The sequence below is a fragment of the Onychomys torridus genome, chromosome 7 (assembly GCF_903995425.1).
Source record: "Onychomys torridus chromosome 7, mOncTor1.1, whole genome shotgun sequence".
Lineage (NCBI taxonomy): Eukaryota > Metazoa > Chordata > Mammalia > Rodentia > Cricetidae > Onychomys > Onychomys torridus.
In genome coordinates this window covers 6330132-6350774 of record NC_050449.1, presented here as the reverse complement: position 1 = coordinate 6350774, position 20643 = coordinate 6330132, and the positions used below count along the sequence as shown (strand labels likewise).

Genomic DNA, 20643 nt, shown 5'->3' with positions numbered 1-20643 from the left:
AGGGGTATCTATTGTGAAAATTACCCATTTCTTCTAGATTTTCCTGTGGAGTACAGGTTTTTAAAGCATGACTTAATGATTCTTCAAATTTCATTGGTGTCTGTTTTTATGGCCCCTTTTCATTTCTAAATTTATTAATTTAGATATCCCCCCTCTCTCTCTTAGTTAGTTTGAATAAATGTTTGTCTATCTTGTTGATTTCCTCCAACAATCAACTCTTTGTTTCTTTGATTCTTTGTATTGTTTTTTTTTGTTTCTATTTTACTGATTTCAGCCCTCAGTTTGATTATTTCCTGCTGTCTACTCCTCTTGCATGAGCTTGTTTATTTTTGTTCTATATTTTTTTTTAAAGGTAAAGTTCCTCTGTGTAGCTCTGGCTATCTGGAACTCACTTTGTAGACCATGCTGGCCTCAAATTCATGGAGATCTGCCTGCCTCTGCCTCCATAGTGCTGGGGTTAAAGATGTGGACCACCATTACCCAGCCTGTTCTATAGCTTTTAAGTCTACTGTTAAATTGCTACTATAAGATCACTGCAGTTTCTTTCTGTGGGCATTTAGTGTTATGAATGTTCCTCTTAGTACAGCTTTCATTCTATTTCATAAATTAGGTCATGTTGTGTATTCATTTTCATTGAATTCTAGGAAGTCTTTTCTTCTTTATTTCTGCCTTGATCCGGCAGTCCTTCAGTAAAGAGTTGTTAAGTTTCCATGAGTTTGTAGGGTTTGTGTTGTTTCTGTTGATGTTTAAATCCAACTTTAATCCCTGGTTATCTGATTTGATGACGGAGATATTTCTATTTTCTTGTATATTTTGAGACTTACTTTGTGACAGAGTGTGTAGTCAATTTGGGGAAAAGTTCCCGGAGGTATTAATAAGAAGGTATACTCCTTTGTGTTTGGGTGAAATATTCTGTAAATATCTGTTAGGTCCATTTGGCTCATAACATCTGTTAGCTCTAATATCTCTCTGTTTAGTTTTGCCTGGATGAACTGTGCATTGAGGAGAGTGGGATATTGAGGCCTCCCATTACCAATGTGTGAGGGTCAATGTGCAATTTAAGCTAATGTTTCTTTTATGATTATGGCTGCCCTTGTGTTCCAAGCATAGATGTTAAGAATTGAAAGATCATCTTGGTAGATTTTTTTTCCCTTGACGTATATGAAGTGTCTTTGTCCATCTCTTTTTATTAATTTTGGTTTGAAGTCTACTTTGTTAGATATTAGAATGGCTATACCAGCTTGCTTCTTAGGTACCTTTGCTTGGAAAAATATTTTTCCATCCTTTACTCTGAGGTAAAAATCTATCTGTGATATTAAGGTGTGTTTCTTGTATGTAGCAAAAGGATGTATTCTAATTTTGCACCCATTCTGTTAGTCTGTGCAGACATCCGTAGTCTCTTAGAGTCTGCAGGACATGTGTCCCAGCCCTCCTGGCTTTTAGAGTCCCCATTGAGAAGTCAGGTATAATTCCAATTCATCGTCCTATATATGTTATGTGCCCTTTTTCCCTTGCAGCTTTTAATATCCTTCCTTTGTTCTGTATGTTTAGTGTTTTTACTATTATGTGGTCAGGAGACTTTCTTTTTCAGTCCAGTCTATTTGGTATTCTGGAGGCTTCTTGAATTTTTATAGGCACATCCTTCTTTAGGTTAGGAAATTTTTCTTCTATGATTTTGTTGAAAATGTTTTCTGGGCTTTGAGCTGGAATCCTTCTTCTATTCCTATTATTCTTAAGTTTGATCTTTCCATAGTGTTCCAGATTTCCTGGATACCTTGTGTCAGATTTCTTTAGATTTAACATTTTTCCTTGACTGATACATCTATTTGTTCTATAATTTCTTCAACACCTGAGAACCTATTGTCCATCTCTGGTATTCTGTTGATGATGCTTACATCTCTAAATCCTGTTTGCTTTCCCAGATTTTCCACTTGAGAATTCTTTCAGTTTTTATCTTCTTTATTGCTTTTATTTCCATCTTCAGGTCTTGAATACTTTTATTTATTTTCTTCAACTGTTAGTTGTTTCTTGCCTTTCTTTAATGGATTTATTCACTTTTCTCCAATTATTTTTGTCTTTCTCTCACTGACTCTAAGGAATTTATTCACTTCTTCATTAAGGACCTATATTGCCTTCAGAAAGTTGGTTTGGAGTGCTTTTCCTTGTGTTTCTATCATGCTGTATTATCAGGGCTTTTCAATGGTAGGATAGCTGGACTCTGGAGGTGACATATTGCCCTGGCTGCTATTGATTTTGTTTTTAGACTGGTGTCTAGGCATCTGGGTTTGTGATGATTGTTTGGCTAGGTGACAATTTCTAGGTTTGTCTTTGTTGGATGGCTATTTTGTTCCTTGGTTTCTGTTTCCTTTCTGGTCTTTTGACTTGTGTGTCCTGTGGTTGAGCAGATAGTCTCAACCCAAGTTAAGGGCTAGACTTCTTCTGATGGCTGGTGTAGTCTCTTGTAGAGCAGTGTCTCTCCACCCAAGTTGGGGGCAGAAGTTCTGGCAGGCTGCTTAGCTCCTGATCCAGCAGAATGTCTCTGACTGGGTTAAAGGCTGGAGTTCTAGGCCTTTATGGACACTGGTCTAGTAGGAAGTGTCCTTTGCAGTTTGGGGTTGGCATGTGGCTAACAGGAGGAGATGGAGGACAGGGAGTAGGGTAGATGACCTACCTGTTCTGCTGGGAGTCAGGGCCTGTGCTTTCCTGAGGAGGTGTTGTGGTAAGGGGAGATGGTTGGATTTGTGTGGTGTTTGCTGGAGCTAAACTGTTCTCCTTGGAGGTGTAGCCTGTGGTTTTGGGTGCAGAAGGTGTTTGCTAGAGGGAATCTAGAGAGTGGGGACAGTCCATGGGCTGTAGGCATGCCTGGTCTTCTAGCAGGAGTAGCATCTTTTTTATTTTTTTTAAATAAATTCTAAAATGTACTTGCTGCATTACTGAATTCATGGCTTGCATATTTCTAAAATTACCTAGCAATGGTCCTTTTGATAATTTCACAGATGAAGAAACAGTGCAGGCCAGACAACTAGCTGAAGACCACACTAATGCCAGCTGATGGCACCAAGATTCAAACATGTTGGTATGAAACCATGTTTTGTTTTGTTCCTTTATTTCTTATGTATTTACTGAGTTGAACCCCCATGTGGATTGGATCATGAGAAGAAAGCTGAGTACTCAAACTCACTTCTTGTCATTTAATGGTGGCCATTGGGCAACTTTCTCCAGTGCTTTAAGCTTTTCATTTCTACAAATAAAGGAAACATTCTTTCATTTATGGAAAAGGAGAGAAAAAGAATCTGTCCTCTTACTCCACCTTTCTCTGACAAAATACATCCTGTTCTTCCTTAAACTAAATCTTAGCAATTTATATGGGCACTGTTCCTTGAAGCAATCTCTATAAATCAGAATTGCTCCTTTTTATCTTTAAAGGTCTGCTGCTAAAGTAGTGGTTCTTTAGTAAATCTACCCACTTCTCTAACTGGTGTCTAGTCTTAAAATTCCAAGCAATCCCTAAAGACACAATGTTTTCCTATTTTAAAAACTGTAATATTCCCTCCTGTGTCACAAGCAATTAAGTATTTTATGTCACTTATTATAGTTCTTAGTAATCTTGTAATTGTACAAAGAGATCACTGAGACAATCACTATAATTATTAATGAGAAAATGAACTAGGAATAATGGCTTGAAAGTCAAATAATGGTAGAGCCCACTTTTCTGAGAGCACACAGAGCACATTTCAACATAGAGTAAAGAGGCTGAACTTGAACTTGTTTTGACTTGAAGAGTAAACATCCTGGAGATGGAAAAGTGTTAAAGTATGTAGGAGCTCACTGAGGGAAAGCCCATTGAAGAAACTGAAGTCAGGGCTGAGGAGATGATTAATAACACTTGCTACTCTGGCAAAGGACCCAAGTTCATTCCTAACATCTAATTTCACTGGTAACCCACAGCTGCCTTTAACACTAACACCTGTGTGCATATGCAGGTAACATATATGCATGCACGCACACACGCGCACACAAACACACACACACACACACACACACACACACACACACACACACACACCCATGATGTTTTAATCTAAAAAGACAAACAGAAATAATGAAATTCAGTCAAACTTCTGGTCAAGCTATAAAAAGTAAAGGGAAATTGAAAAGAGTTGATGTAGAATCCTAGTTTCTGTAGTTTACATGTGAAATGACATGTGTATTTGATAGAACATAGTTATTACATGCAATCCAGGGACCACTTGGGTACTTTAAATATATCTATATTTTCAATGTACATTGCCTTAATTTATTTACTTTGTTAAATTGAAAACCAATTTTCTCACACAATATATTCTGATCATGGTCTTCCCTTCCTCATCTCCACCCAGATCCTCCCCACCACCCACATTTACTCTTTAATGAGCTTTTTAATTGCTAAGAACCCTATGTTGTTTAATAATACACATTGCCATATTGTCTGGTTCACAAATAAAGGTTGATAATAATTTGACAAAATTAACTACATGGAGACTATGACATAAGCATAATTTAAAAAATTCAAAACAATTACATTTTTAATAGAGAAATCCCCTTTAGAACTTTCAAAATTTTGAACATGTCTTATACTGTTATTTCCATAACTTCATCATCTCTGTATTTCTTTAAAGAACTCATATAAAATGACTAGGCCAAATTGTCACACTATGTGAATTTGAGTAACTAGTTTTTGGAAGATGTAGAGATTTATATGTGTTTATGTTTAGATTTTTTTTCTGGAGCAGGTGAGCAATGGGGACAAACTCTTGGAGCAGAAAATACACCATTTCACATTTTCTTGATGAAGAGACATCACCTACTACTCTTATGTGGCACGTGGTGGCATGACAAATAAATTACTTCTGATAAAAGCATTAAAGAGTTGCATAAAGGATTAATGGCTGCTAGTTATGCTGTGAAAACACAAACATACAAAAACGACATTGAGTGTAAGATGTTGAGGGAAAATCTTGTTATATCAATATATCGTCCTTATAATTGCCTGCTGCACATATACAGTAAATGTAAACTCCCCCAGATAGCCTGAGTTTCACATTTAACTTCTAAAGTTTAAGCAAATCAAAATTCTTAATGAGTTTTATTCCTTGTCTCTACTCAGAAGGGAGATGTGTCATAAAGTCCATATTTGTTTCTATTAATATTTACATTATGGTAAATATTTAAATTTATATGATAAAATTTACTTAGTATGAAATTAAAAATAAACTACTTTTAAATAAATACTTTAAAATGTCACTGTCAAAAAAATTGCTGAGTGTTTGGATCATTGCCTGCTTAGTTTTGCTCCCAATGCACACAGTAAAGTTAAAATTCATTGTAGTTATATATAATAAGAAACAGCCTTTGAATGAAGATAACATTTTACTAGATTCACACAAGAAAATGAGATAATTTGGGGCTGGAGAGATGGCTCAGAGGTTGGGAACACTGATTGCTCTTCCAAAGGATCCAGGTTCAAATCTCAGGACCCAAATGGCAGCTCACAATTGTCTTTAACTCCAAGATCTGACACCCTCACATAGACATGCATGCAGGCAAAATACCAATGCACATAAAATGATAAAAATAATAATATTTTTTTAACATGAGAGAAAAATTTATTTTTCTAGCCTTGGACTTTATTTTCCTGATTTTTAATTTACACAAGATGAATTCTTTAAACTTTCCCATCTCATAGATTCATATACATACAAGAATCTAACATTGTTCTTACACTTTATGAGACTTTTTAAAAAACTATTTGTGAATCTCTCTTGTCCCTGGTTACATCCACATTACAGGCATGCTGCTCCTGCCCTACATTCTGTCTCCATAGAAACATCTGTAGTTTGCTTTTCTTCTTGACAATAGGATGTAGACACTCTTCTGATCAGTCATAATTTTCACCATTAGACTTTTCAGTTGTAAAGTTAGACTCAATGCCAATACAATTCAATCTAACAAATGTGTGAAATTAATGCTAATCAGTATTTTTTTCTTTTACATTTAGTAATAATTCTTAGTAAGTTACTGGTCTCTGTGTCATAGTTTCTTCATCTGTAAAATGGACTGAAGAGTAAATGAATTACCTGCATAGAGTATACTTCCTGAAGCACAGTGAGTTTTAAGTATCTCAGACCTGATCAATGGCTATTGGATAGACCTCACATGGCCAGGGTACCCATACAGCAGCTGTTATGAGTGTTGGCTTCTGCCTCTGATTCAGACATTTTCTCACCTCATAGATTGTGCTTTCTATCTTACTCCACTCCGACTTCCCCACCCAGGAAACAATACCCAAGTTACACAGGGCAGAGAACATAGTGGCTGGTTTCTGTTGCTTCCAATCTGTCACTTGTCAGGTTTGCAGTGAAATGTGCATCTTGAGGTATGAAGGGGATCAGTTGTAAGTCAGTCTGTATAAGACAGCACATCCGTGCTTTGCTGTGCAGTTTTCTTACCAGCTCCCATCTCCTGGGAACAGGCCTTCAATAAATCACATTCAAAGGAACCATTTCTCTAACTCTACGTCTGAGAGCCTGATGTGAGAACATAAATATTCACTGACGTTGTTACCATTATGCCCTCCAGTGTTCTGATCTATGAGAGAATAAACTTCTCCATCACTTCAGTGGTGCCCAATAGATGCTCCTTGCCACTGTCCGTAGTGCTCCACACATGTATATTTCAAGCTAAAATCTTCACAGTTTTATAAGCATATCCAGTCACAATTCCTTACAATATTATAGAACACAGATTTTATACTACTGATATAGGGTTGGAATATGTAAGGTTTACCAGTGCATTGTGGGAAATGTTTAATGGATGCTTTTTAATGTGAAGTTCAAAGCCTAAATTGAACCTGTGCTGCTAACTATTCCACCCTTTGGAATAAATGCTGGCCCCAGACCTGGCATCACTTAGAGTTCCCCACAAATAAGTTCAAAACCCCTTAGCTAAGCAAGAAATTTGGGTCATGTTTTTAAAAGAGTAACCAGTGACCTTTACATGTAGACACAAGGCTTCTGGGATACAAGTTTTGACCATGGTGTGAAACATTCTGCAGAGAAAATAAAAATAGCTGCTGTCACCTAATTGGTGTAGTCACATGAGACCCTGAACCTAGAATTCACTAGCTCAGAGCCTTTTCACTTATGGATCACAAATAATGCCAACTTGCCACTGCTTCTGTTATAAATATTCCTTTCTTATCTTCCATTTGGCTAACATTGCTTTTAATTATGTGCACATAAAATTTTATTTTGCCTTGGTGACATTATAATTTTAAAGTAAAATTCTACTTCTTTTGACTTTAGGTAATAAGCATAATAAAAATATATGTTTTAAAACCTTAAAGAGAATTAGTACTTTGTTCTGCTCAGCCAAGGTAACTAAATGAAATTTGCTTTGTATTCGAATAATTTTATTTTTAAAGCAGGTGACAACTTCTCTGCTGCATCCCTTACAACATGTTTTAAAATATCTCAATTCTCTTGGGATTAGTGATCAATAGGACACCTGTATTGTTTTTGTTCCTCTTATGTTGTTTGCTGCTGACTGTATTTATTGGGAAGAAACTTTTAACACTTTCAGAGATTAAATCCCATTGTACAACGCACAGGATGCATTTCTATTGTTACAACAAACTAAGATATTCACCAGGAATCGGTCCTGCCTATGTGGAAGAGTTCCTTCAGGTTGGACACTCACCTAAGCGGCACACTTCTCCTGGACATTCACATATCAAACAACATTACCATCTCTTTTTTATAAAAACTGGAAATGAAACTCATAAACCAGAGTACAACAGTTGACACAATATGGCCTAATGATAAAGGGTAACTAACATTTTGGTGACCTAGGTAAAATGGACTTTGTCCTCTAACACTGGATGTCACCTGGTTATCCCACTACTTTCGACGTTGAGGAGGGTTAAAGTGATAATGAAAATGAATTGGTCCATTTCTGAAAGATTAACCTTTATTGTATTATCTCATTTAGCCTACTCTGTCCTACTTCAGTTCAGGTTATGGATAAAAAGACTAGAACTTTGATATCCATGTCTATATAACTATATTATGTTTATAAGTATATAGATATATATACACATATCCTACTCAAAAATCTCATGATCAAAAGACAATTAAAAAAATCTCTGAAATTCTACCTCTATAATGCTAAGGCTGAAGGTCTTCTTTACTGTGATGCCTTCACACATGTATGTCGAAGGGAAGGGAGGAAGAGTGAAGTGGGAATGTGTAGTGTGAGACTCATAGTAAACTCGCTCACATACCTTTGCCAGTCCCATATTATATCCCTAAGCAGTGTTTTGTGTGTAATGATTTATTACTAATTTGGGTTACTCGCATATATGAGTGCATGTTCCTGTGGGTACCAATACACATTCATAAGCCTGTATGTGATTGTTAGATGAGAGATTCTGGTATCCTTCCTCAGGAACCTTCCAACTTCTAATTTTGAGACAGAATCCCTGACTATTCTAGACTAGACTCATCAAGTAGATCAGGCTGGCTGACTCAGGAGCTCCAGGAATCCACTTGCCCATTCCTCCCCAGGACTGGGATTAGAAACAATGCCACATCAATTCTGGGAATCAAACTCGTATCTTTATTCATGGAAAGCAAACATTTTATTGACAGGTAACTCCCCATGCCTATCACTATGCTTGACCTATGGTGGTCTTTATTACAAAGCCCACCATAAGTCTAATTACCAAAATGGTGTTTATATATGCCACATTTAACAATTCAAGCTACCAGAACAAAATTCTCAACAAAATGCCAATTAAACATGCCCAAGCAGAGGCACTGAAACAGGCCTATGCAATATTATGAATAACCCTAAATACCTCTAATTCTCTAGTTCCTCCAACCTCTAAGGACCCATATAACTGATTCAGTGTAACAAATCACATCCATGAATACCCTAATAAACTTTCAATGCAAATTAACATATGTAAGTTAACCCATGTTTGTGCTTGAAATTTTAACAAGTTCTATATACCTGTATAAATGTAGTTTGTCATAACTATTCACATATTTGGTAAATAGTTACTGTTCATCTGTAGAACAGACATTGAATTTGTGAAAATACAGTGTTGAAAAAGGAAGACAGATTTTATTTTTCCAAGAGTACTTAACATGAATAATGGTGACATTTTCTGTTATAGCAATGATACTCATCCATAAAATAAACAGATGCTTCTTGGGGTCAAGAGCTTGCTCAGTGGTCAAGGGCACTTAATGTTCTTGCAGAAGACTAGAGGTCTGTTCCCAGCACCTGCATTAGGCAGCTCACAACTGCCTTTAACTCCAGCTCCAGAGGATCATATACTCCGTTCTTGATACCTCATGCAATGCACACATTCACACATATATTATACACATAAGATTTACACACACATATATAGTTTAAAATAATATTTTAAGATTTATTTATTTATTATGTACTGCCTGCAGGCCAGGAGATAGCACCAGATCTCATTACAGATGGTTGTGAGCCACCATGTGGTTGCTGGGAATTGAACTCAGGACCTCTGGAAGAGTAGTCAGTGCTCTTAACCTCTGAGCCATCTCTCCAGCCCTAAAATAATATTTTAAAAGATGTTTCTTATTAATTTCTGTTTTTCCTTATGTTCAGTTTCAAGGGATACTGGGAAATTCTCTGCAGTTTCTTATGTGACATTAACTCCATGACAGAAAAAAAATATCCTAGAGATCTTTTTTAACTAATCTCTTTACCACTAACTTACTCTATTGTCACATTCAAGTATCTTTCCTTAATTAAATCATCACAAAAAGAGGTTGTCATAATGGGCAATTGAATTAAAATAAATGCCATAATTAGCAAATATTAAACTGCTTTATAGTATGTACTTCAGTTGCATCAGTATAAATTAATGCAAAATACAAAAGCATGTCAAACTAAAACACAAAAATTAACCATTAGAAACTGAGAGTTATGCTTTGTAATAAACCAAATCCTAGTTATTTGACAAATAGTATTAAATCTCACACCGTAGGAGTAGGCAGAAGCAGGGACTGTCAGAGCCTTTGCTAATGCATATAATTATCTGAAAGTTTCCCATACACAATAAAGTTGAAGAAAGCATAAAGATAAAGAGGTCACTGGCTTCTGAATGTCCCCTTTAGTTGCTGATAGGGACAAAGAAGCTGGGCTCCTGGGGGAAGGTGCCATTATTAATTGGGCCAGTGAACTTCACTGATGCTGTTTGATGTTCTTTCTAAATCCTTGACCCATCACTTCTCTGTGTACACATGTTATTAGAAAGAAAAATGATTATTTCCCAAATTGCAGCTATATTAGAAAATTCTGAAATGAATAACATATGATTGTTCTCTAAGATTGTTTTTAAGGACCAGAAAGTCCAGTACAATGGTTTCATTCCTTGTTCCTCGCTTTTTTTTTTTTTCATCAGTGCAATACAGTCATGAGAAATGAGCATCCTTACCCATATGGAAATGCCTGTTTTCATACCCCATGGATGTGGAGATATGTCATTTAAGTAATGATTTTATTTGTCAGAGGAGCAAAGAAAATACCATCAGCTTTGGCACTGAATGAACTGCAGAGAATGTTGAATGTCTGCAGCATGTTAAATCATAAACCTGGACTGCGCTTACAAGGCAGGCAGAGTCTACTTGCATTGTCCCCACCACACATTTAAAGAATGAAAATTTCACTTCCTGACTAAATTTAGTTTGAGTTTCATTGCTCATTATGACAATCTTTCCTTGTGTTGACTTCATTAAGAGAAAGTATGAAAATGGAATAAGTTAGTGGCAAAATGATAAAGTTTTAAAACATAACTCCAGGATTGTTTTCTTTCATGGAGTTGATATTACCACATTTTATCATTAACTTATTAACAATCAGGAACCCACAAAAGAAAAGAAAGCCCTCATGTGTTATGTTAAGTGGGGATATATTTCTAGAACATGGTGTTGATAAAGATAAGTATGAACTTCTTAAAGTAAGTTTGTTTTAACTATCTAAAATTTTACACACACACACACACACATATATATATATCAACACTTGGATGTAATAAGTTATTAGGCAAATGGCATCTCATTTATAACTTCTTCATAAAATAAGTTCATTTTTCTAGCGTTAAAAAAGATAGGTGTTTGGGTGGTTTTTCTACATGCATGTCTGTACACACTACTTGTATGCCTAGTATCTGTGGAGGATAGGACAGGTATCAAATATCCTAGGACTGGAGAAATAAATCGTGAGAGCTGTCATGTGGATACTATGAAGTAAAGTTATCTGGAGGTGCAACCAGTGCGCTTGACCACAAAGCCCTATCTCCAGTCTTGATGTTCTAGAACTTTTTTAGTACTACATTAAAGTATTGTTTATAGTCAGTGTGCTGTGCCACAGCACATGAGAATTTCTTCTCTTTTTGATGACTCAGGCACATTAATTAGTTTTCACTCATCATGCCACACTTTCACCTCATACTCCTCCTAACCTCCAGTAACTACCATTTTATCCTCAGCCTCTACTTCTCCTGCTTTAGATCCCACTTGTGAGTAACATGAGGACACTCTTGTCTTTCTGTGCCTGCTTTAATTCATTTAACATCGTGACCTCCAGTTCTATCCATGTTACCACAGATGACAGATTTTCGTCAGTCAGTGGCTGAATGGCATTCCATAATGTATTCATAGTATATTTTTGTCCACATATCACTTGATGGATGCTCAGATTGTTTCCATTTCTCTGTTATAGGAAATCATACTGCTTTAAATGTCCAGGTATCTCTTTACATCATTTCATTTCTTTGAATATATAACTGGTAAACGTGCAAGGTCTCATTATCATTCTGGTTTTCCCCATTCTGAGATGTTGTTCCTCAGTTTTTCTTGGTGGCTAGAGTTCACATTCCAGAAACAGCATGTAAGAGCTTTGGTGGTATTGTGTTCCCCGAAATATTGTGCATGCTAATAAACTTATCTGGCATCAGAGAACAGGACAGCCACAATATTAAACATAGAGGTTAGGCAGTGGTAGCTCACACCTTTAATCCTAGCATTTGGGAGGCAGAGCCAGGAGGATCTCTTTGAGTTCAAGGTCACATTGAAAATAGTCAGGCATGGTGATTCACACCTTTAATCCCAGAAAGTGAGCCTTTAATCCCAGGGAGTGATGGCAGAAACCAGAAAGATATTTAAGGTGTGAAGACAAGAAACTAGAACCATTTGGCTGGTTAAGCATTCAGGCTTTTGAGCAGCTGAGAGGCATCCTGTCTGAGGAAACAGAATCAACTGAGGAACTGTCGAGGTGAGGTAGCTGTGGCTTGTTCTATTTCTCTGATATTCCAGCATTCACCCCAATAACTGGCCTCAGGTTTGATTTTAATAATAAGACTCTTTAATATTCCTGCTACAAGAGCTCATGTTCCTTTCTCCAAAGCTTCTGCCATCCCATGTTCATGCGGCACCCACAGAAGCCAGAAGAGGGGTCAGTTCTGTTGGAACAAGAGTCAAGATGGTTGTGACCAATGGGTGGGTGCTGGAAATCTAACCTCAGTTTATGCAAGTGTAGCAAGTGCTCTTAACTGCTGGGCCATCTCCAAGGCCTATTAACTTGTTCTTTGCTGATGGTTATTCTGAACATTTTTTGTGTATAATGTTTAGATGTTTATATATCTTCTTTTGATAAACACCTGCTCAGACCTACAGTTCATTTTGTTGTTGTCTGTTTGTTTATTTTTTTAGTGCTTTATGTATTATGGGAACAAATTCCTTATAAGAAGTAGAGTTTATTTTATAAGCTGTGTGTGAGTTCTTTTTATTGCATGCTTCTCTGCATAGAAACTTTCAAGTCTGATATATTCTTTGCTTTTATTTCCTGTTCTTTGCAGAATAATCTCAAAACAAATAAACAAACAAAACATGCACACCAACTTCCAGAGCATATCACTCATTCTTGAGTGTAGCTTCCGAGATTCAGCTAAGGCTTCAGTTAACTCAAGGCTCATTTTATGTTACTGGTGACAGAAAGGGTCTATTTGCGGCTTCCTGCATGTGAATACACAACATTCTCAGTGCCATTTACTGAAAAGGCTGTTGTTTTTTGGTGCCTGTCCTTAGAATCTTTGTTGTTAATAGGCTATAAATGTGTTCATTTATTTCTGTGCTCTCTGTTCTGTCCCATTCATCAGTGTATGTGCTGATGTCAACATTATCTTTTACATATGTATTTGTCATGCATTTTAAAATCAGGTCTACAATATGTCATCAGGTTCTTTTGATTCAGGGTAGCTTTGGCTATCTAGTGGAATTCTGTGGTCATGTAAATTTTGTGAATGCTACTTCAGATCTTTGATGGATGCCATTTTTACTTTGAACTGACTTTAAATCACTTTGGGAAATATTGATGCTTATCAATACACATACTTAATCCATGAATGTGGAATGCATTTCCATTTCTTGGCATCCCAATCAGTTTCTTTCATTGTTGTCATAATTCTCATAGCCTAGATATTTCACTGTGTAGTATATTCTTATTCCTAGCTATTTCACTTCTGTGGCTCTTTTAAATTAAATTAAAGTCCTTAGATTGTATTTCCAACAATTCATCATTTCAAAGCTGAATTAATTTATTCTAGTAGGGTTTGATGTAAAATCTAGAGAGAGCATTTCTGAATAGAAGGTGATATTATCCATACACAAAAAGGATTTTACTTCTCTTATAAATGGGATGGCTTGGAGCCCTGAATGGAGTTCTAGGATTGTGGGATCTCACAGCAGCAGTAGTTTCTGAAATTTTTGTCCTTTTAAGACTCTAGGAAGTCTTTTGGCTTTCTTACACTTAGTACAGTATTAACTTTAAACTCAAACCTTTATTATGTAGAGATATTCCTTCTAGATCTAATTTGTTTGGAGTTTTTATCATAAAGAGGTGTGGGTCTGTGGTCTGTGTCTATGTGTCTATGTGTGTGTGTGTGTGTGTGTGTGTGTGTGTGTGTGTGTGTGTGTTTGTGTGTGTCTGTCTGTCTGTCTGTGAGAGAGACAGAGACAGAGACACAGAGAGAGAGAGTCTGGGTCTGTATGTCTGTATGTGTATATGTGTATGGAGTGTGTGTGTGTGTGTGTGTGTGTGTGTGTGTGTGTGTGTGTCCGTGTATTTTAATATTTTGGAAATCTGCTTTAAAGTCTACAAACTTGAGTATGTCAGCATTAAGGGTAAGTATTTGGGTTAGCTAGAGAACAGAATTTGAGATAAGGCACATCCATCAATCACATCAATGATTTGGATGGGTTAAACACCTAATGAACTAGAATTACTTTGGAGTTCAACATAAAAAGACAAAAAAATCTCCAACAAGAAACCAGAAGCCTGGATTTATAAAGCAAATTTATCTTACCACATAGTACTGAATACACAGGAGAGAGATTTAATAGTATTTTTGAAAGATATTTTTGAAAATGAGGAAATCATAGCTTACACTTAGTCTCATTGTATTTTGAAATAAAACATGATACCCAACTGTTATTATTTAATAAGTCAATACATATTTGTTTTTTTTAAAGACCCAGGCATAGTTAATATACAACAAAGTATCACACAAAATGGACTAAAGCCATAGAGGCAATTACATTTTCTAGCCTCCGTGAATTACTGTATAATCATTCTTTAAGTAACTATATTCTTTTTTATTATGAAAGTTAAGTTTGAAGAGATTAAATACATGTTAACAGATAATCAAAAGCCTTAATAGAGAATGTAAACAGGATCTAGAAAGATGTTTGACTCCATTCACTATTTCTATTTTGGGTGCAGGCAGGAAATCTAACCCAGTTCCAGGGTATCAGCTGTGTTATTGTGCAGTGTATCCTTTCTGGCCTTCTTCGCATTATGTGAAAAAGAAAACTTAACTGCAGAAATAAATCAGCATTTTTGAGTCCCGAATTTCCATTTAACTTTGAGATATTAAAAGTGCCAATTTTATGTACCAGTCTCCTAGGCTCAAAATACTTAACAAATCTTTGACTAGACAAATTTCTATCAATATAAGAAATAGTGATTCTTTAAGTGACAGCTTGAATTGCTCATTACTCTCTGTCCCTTTAAATTTCAAAGAGTAAGCAAAAATTTGAGAAAACTTCAGTAAAATCCTGTGAAATATATATGATTGAAACATGAAGTTTCTGTGAACTGTGTGTGAATAACAAATGAAACTTGTATTGGGTTATTAGTTAGAGGGACCACATCCTCAAATAGAAGTCCTTCTAGTTAGGGTCTAATTAGCAGGGTGCGAATTTCACTTATACTCAATGCATGGGCTTAATCATTGTAAGTTCACTTGAATTTATTCAATCAATAATTCTGATTATAGAGCTTCTCCCAGATTCACCCCAGTTCATCACCTACCCAAATATATATCCTTTCTTTCTCTCTTATTAAAATACAAACAGGAATCTAAATAATTAATAATAATAATATAAGATAATAGGAGGATAAAATAAAAACAGACCAGATTAGGATAAGATAAATAAAAAGAAAAAAGGGCAAAAGTAAAAGCACATAAACACAGATGCTAAAACACACACATTAGCACACCCAGAAAAAGGTTTTAAAAAACTATAATATATAAGCAAAAGATCTGCAAAGTTTCAAAAAAAGCCCTCCAAAGATCCCACCTTGTTACTGAGTTTGTCGTTCATTGATCATCTGCTGCTGGGAGGACAGCCTTCCCTTCTGTTTGCTTTGTACACTCAATGAGACTTCATTGGAGAAAACTAAATCTTCCTTTGTGAGTGTTAGCAGTTGGGTTCTGAGTTAGAGGTGGGAGATTGTGTCCACTTCTTTTTCCCTTTAAGAACTGGGGCTCCATATGGCTCAGACCTATGTAGGTCTTTTGAATGTTGCCACACTCTCTGTGTGTTCATATATGTTTCAGTCCTGTTCTGTCGAGAAGGCCTTGTGCCCTTGGTCTTCTCCACCCCTCTGGCTCTTACACTCTTTCTGCCTCCTCTTCTACAGAGTTCTCTGAGCCATAAGGGGAGGGATCTGATGGAGACATCCCACTTAGGACTGAGTGTTCCAAGGTCTCTCGATCTGTATATTTTCTAGCTGTGGATCCCAGTATTTGTTCCTGTCTACTGCAGGAGGAAGCTTCTCTGATGATGACTAAACAAGATGATCTATAAGTATGGCAGAATGTATTGGGAATCCTTTTATTGAAACATTCCTTTAGCAAGACAATAGTATTTGGCTTTTCCCCTAGAACATGTCCTATCTAGTCTTTGGTTCTTGGCCACCAGAGCAATGTCAGCCACAGGTTCCAGCTTATGAAGTGAACTTTGTTCTCAATAAGGTAGTGGTTGGTTACTCCAACATCTTTTATGATACTATTACATTAGCATATCATGCAAGCTGATCACCATTTTAGATCACAGGTTTGTAGCTGCATTAGTACATATTAATCTTTCTCCTCTGGTAGTGTACAGAGTATCTTCTAGTACTATGAACACTACCAGTAGGGGTAAAGGCTCTAGGTAAGCACCAGCTTGTCTTCTCCATGTTCATTGACGTCTGCACTTGTTGTCTTCTGCAATAGGGCCTTACTATCAGTTTATGGAGAGCAACTAGTAGCCTTGGTGATAGCCTGGGTTGTTTGGTGTTGAGGAGAAGGGGTTGGGGTTCCTATAGAGCCCCTTTGGCCAATAACTCAATTAGATACAACCAAAGTCCAATCTTGGGGATTTACTTAGTGATGAGAGAGGTCTGGCTGGGGTTCTGTCTCTCACAGTATTCTTCAAATCTACTTGAGCATCTGGAATGTCAGCTCAAGGCCACGTTCCCCATTCTGAAGTAGGTAGAAGAGATGGGAACTGACTTAACAATCCATGATAGAATGAAGAGAGAACACAGGGTGACTGAAGGGAATAAAAAAAGAGACAATATAACTAACTCTAAAGGTATTATAATAACATGTTGTGTATTTTAAAGCCTTGTCAAACAAGTAACTCTGCAAGGAGGAGAATGTGGGATCTGTTCTTCCAGTTATGACATAGGTGAGTTTGAAGCCAACTGAGATTTCAATGGCCCTGTCTTCAAATTTAAAGGCCTTCCTTATTGGATCTGAATTGCATAACTGACATTATATCAGTTTAAGGGGTCATAGTCTCTCTGTGCTTACATCTCCAAAGCACTTTACTTTTTATCATTGTGCTGTCAAGACAGAGATAAATGTATATTCTTTCCTACACTGCTTAGTTACTTAAATCCAAATATTTAATCTTTGAGTCTTCCTGTTTATCATGATCAATCTTTTTCTTAATTCTTCTTTCATATTTTTAATTTAAATTTGTTTGTTTATATGTAAACTATATGTCTGTGTGTGTGTGTGTGTATGTGTGTGTTCACGTGAAAGTAGGCGCCCACAAGAGGCCAGAAGAGAGTGTCAGATCCCTTGGAGCCTGAGTTACAGCAGTTATGAGCCACACAATGTGTATACTAGGAACCCACTTGGGTCACTAAAAGAGCAGCAAGTGCTCTTGCCTGCTGAGAGTGTCTCTGTCTCTGTGCTCTTCTGTCATGCTCTCAACACAATCAAGAGCCTGTGGCTCCTCACTAGCACCATTGCCACTGTCACCCAAAAGCAATGCCACTTGTAACTACATACAACCAGCTTCCTGTGGTTGTGATTTTATTCCTCCTCTTTGCTCTCCTAGTCATTGATTTGCACCATTTTCCCATTCTTCACTCTGGAGTTGAAGAGAACGTAAAATACAGTCCTCAGGTTCTTCTTAAGTCTGACCACTCACCAGCTCAGTGAAGAAGTTTTCTTCTTCCTTTCTCTGTTACTTTTCATCCCATTCATTAACCTTTGCTCTGATGTCCTTATAATCTTGGTTTCTCCCTCATCAGATGGATAGCTCGATGAAATCATGACATTTTCCTTTTCTCTTTGGAATGATGTCTGGTCTAAGGTAATCCACAACCAATATTTGATGAACAAACCAGTAATAACTAAAGTCTAGCTATTCCTAAATCAGGAAGTCTGTATGGACCAACAGGATTAAGTACTCGTCTGTTCTGCCATCTTTTTACACTCTTTCATAGGTTTTGATAATGCATTGACTATATCAACCCATTAAATTGATGTAGAAGAACAATGAATTATCTCTTCAATTTTCAATTTTCATGTTATCACAATGCTGAATATCAGGCACCTACATAATACTCTTCAGAACTAAAGGTAAAATGAATAAATGCAGGACATCTCTGAGAATTATGTGATGTCTTTCCACAGCTATAAACCAAAACTATGCTTTTAATATAACATATTAAATTATTTATGAATCAAATATGTGTGGGCTTGGATCCAAAGAAAGTTTAGTAAAGCTTTAGTAGTTTGAACTTTGTATGTAGTTAAGTGATCTGTATTATTCAGCAACTGAATTCTGTGTGTTTTCAGAGCTCATCTATAGCTGGGTCTTTAACGAGTTCCCCTCCTTTGTGGCGGAGGACAGCCGGAGGTTCATATCCCAGGAGACAGGCAACCTTTACATTTCTAAAGTGCAAACATCAGATGTTGGCAGCTATATTTGTCTGGTGAAAAACGCCGTGACGAATGCTCGAGTGCTCAGTCCTCCTACACCGCTCACTCTGCGAAATGATGGTGAGTTACCTGGCACAGACTTAAATGATCAACATTTCATATGTAAAAAGCAACAATGTAATATTACTGGTTTTCTAAGCAATTGCCCTCAACACAAATAAACTAAAAGGCATCTGCCTTATTTATAATTTCATCCCTTAAATCTTGAGTTTATGCATGCCTCAGAATAAAAATGTTAATATGAGTGATAGGGAGATATCTCAGTGGGTAAAATGTTTGCACACTTCAGGACCTGGGTACAAATCCCAAGAACCTCTGTATACAGCCAGACATAGCATGCCTATAATTCCAGCATGGGGAAGCAGAAACAAGAGGATCTCTGGAGCATGCCAATCAACCAAGCCAAACAAGTGAGCTAGATGCAGCCAAGACTGCCTCTGGAAATAGGTAGAGAATGATTGAGGAAGATACTTAATGTCAACTTCTGGCTTACACACACACACACACACACACACACACACACACACACACACACACACACACAATGGTGATGATTCATGGATGATAAATACTTATCATAGTGCTACTCAAAAATTAGAATGGGAGCATCTAGAAAGGAGAGCCCCATGGACTCCACAGCTCTCTTCTTACTCTGTAGTGTCTGTCTATAGCATATGTGTATTAACTGTATGAATTTTATGGGTTCAGTTTTCACTGCATTTGTAGTTCATCTGCCTTCAAATTGAGTATTAAGCTTTTAATACTTCATTGTACAATTATAATTGTTATTACTTTTCCAATAATAGGAACAGTTGTAACTTTAACTATTCTGTGCAGTGCAGGCAGGTGTAATGATGCTATAATTATAGGAATTGCCATCTATCCACAGGATCTTCACATTTAAACACCTCATTTGTATTTATAGACATTTACAGTGAGGCATTGCATTAACACAGTCAAGTCCTCCATTATAGGTGATATATGATATGCAGATAGCTCTGCTGTACAAAAAAAAAATACCTATGAAGACATTATTAAGAAGTGAACTTGAGAATGAGAATTCTGATTGATTTTGAAGTATTAAAAAAGTGTATTTCAACACTTTTCTAGTTCTTCTATATGATTTTTCCCTATGAGACATAGTCTTGTGTAGCTGAGGCTAGCTGTAGATTACTGTTCCCTTCCCTCCACCCACCAAGTGTTGGCAGTATGTACACCCATGCCCAGCTTTAAAAGTTGTTTCTTAAAATATATACTGTTTGTGGTGATTTGAATGATAATGGACCCCATAGGATCATGTATTTGAATGCTTGGTCACCAGGGAGTGATACTGTTTGGAAAGATTACAAAGTAAAGGAGGTGTGGTCTTGTTAGAATACACATGGCCTTCTTGGAGGAAATATGTCACTGAGAGTGGGCTTTGAGGTTTCAAAATCCAAGGCCAGGCCAAGGCATGCTCTCTGTTTCTCTGTCTCTGTCTCTATGTCTCTCTCTGTCTCTCTCTCTCCATCTCTCTCTGTCTCTCTCTGTCTCTCTCTCTCTCTCTCTCTCTCTCTCTCTCTCTCTCTCACTCTCTCTTCTCCCCTCCTCTCTCTGGGCTTTGGGATCTAGATGTAGCTCTCAGCTACTGCTCCAGTGCCATGTTATCTACTGTAATGATAATTTCAGAGGACTAAACCTCCAAAAGTACAAGCAACTCCCAATTAACACTTTCTTTTATAAAAATTGTCATAGTCATGTGGTTGTGGCATCTCTTCATAGCAATAGAACACTGATTTACTTTTGGAATATACTGTTAGAGTTAGGCTCTACCATAAGATATTTGCTCATCAGTGTGTATATATATATGCATGAATATATGTTATATATAAACTATGGAATATATAATAATTCAAAATTCAAAAAGTCAATATATGTATTTCTTTATGCAGTATATAATAGTAACAACTCTACAAAGTATACTACTAATGAAATGTCCACTGTAAACATGAGCA

General features: G+C 36.7%; 1 protein-coding gene across 1 annotated transcript in view; it reads left to right on the top strand.

The window, feature by feature from the left end:
• Positions 1-20643, top strand: part of Cntn5 (contactin 5) — a 463340-nt gene that overhangs the window by 127300 nt on the left and 315397 nt on the right. The window contains exon 6 of the mRNA XM_036192364.1: positions 18506-18709. Coding sequence (XP_036048257.1) covers positions 18506-18709 — 204 coding nt within the window. The remainder of the gene's footprint in view (positions 1-18505; positions 18710-20643) is intronic.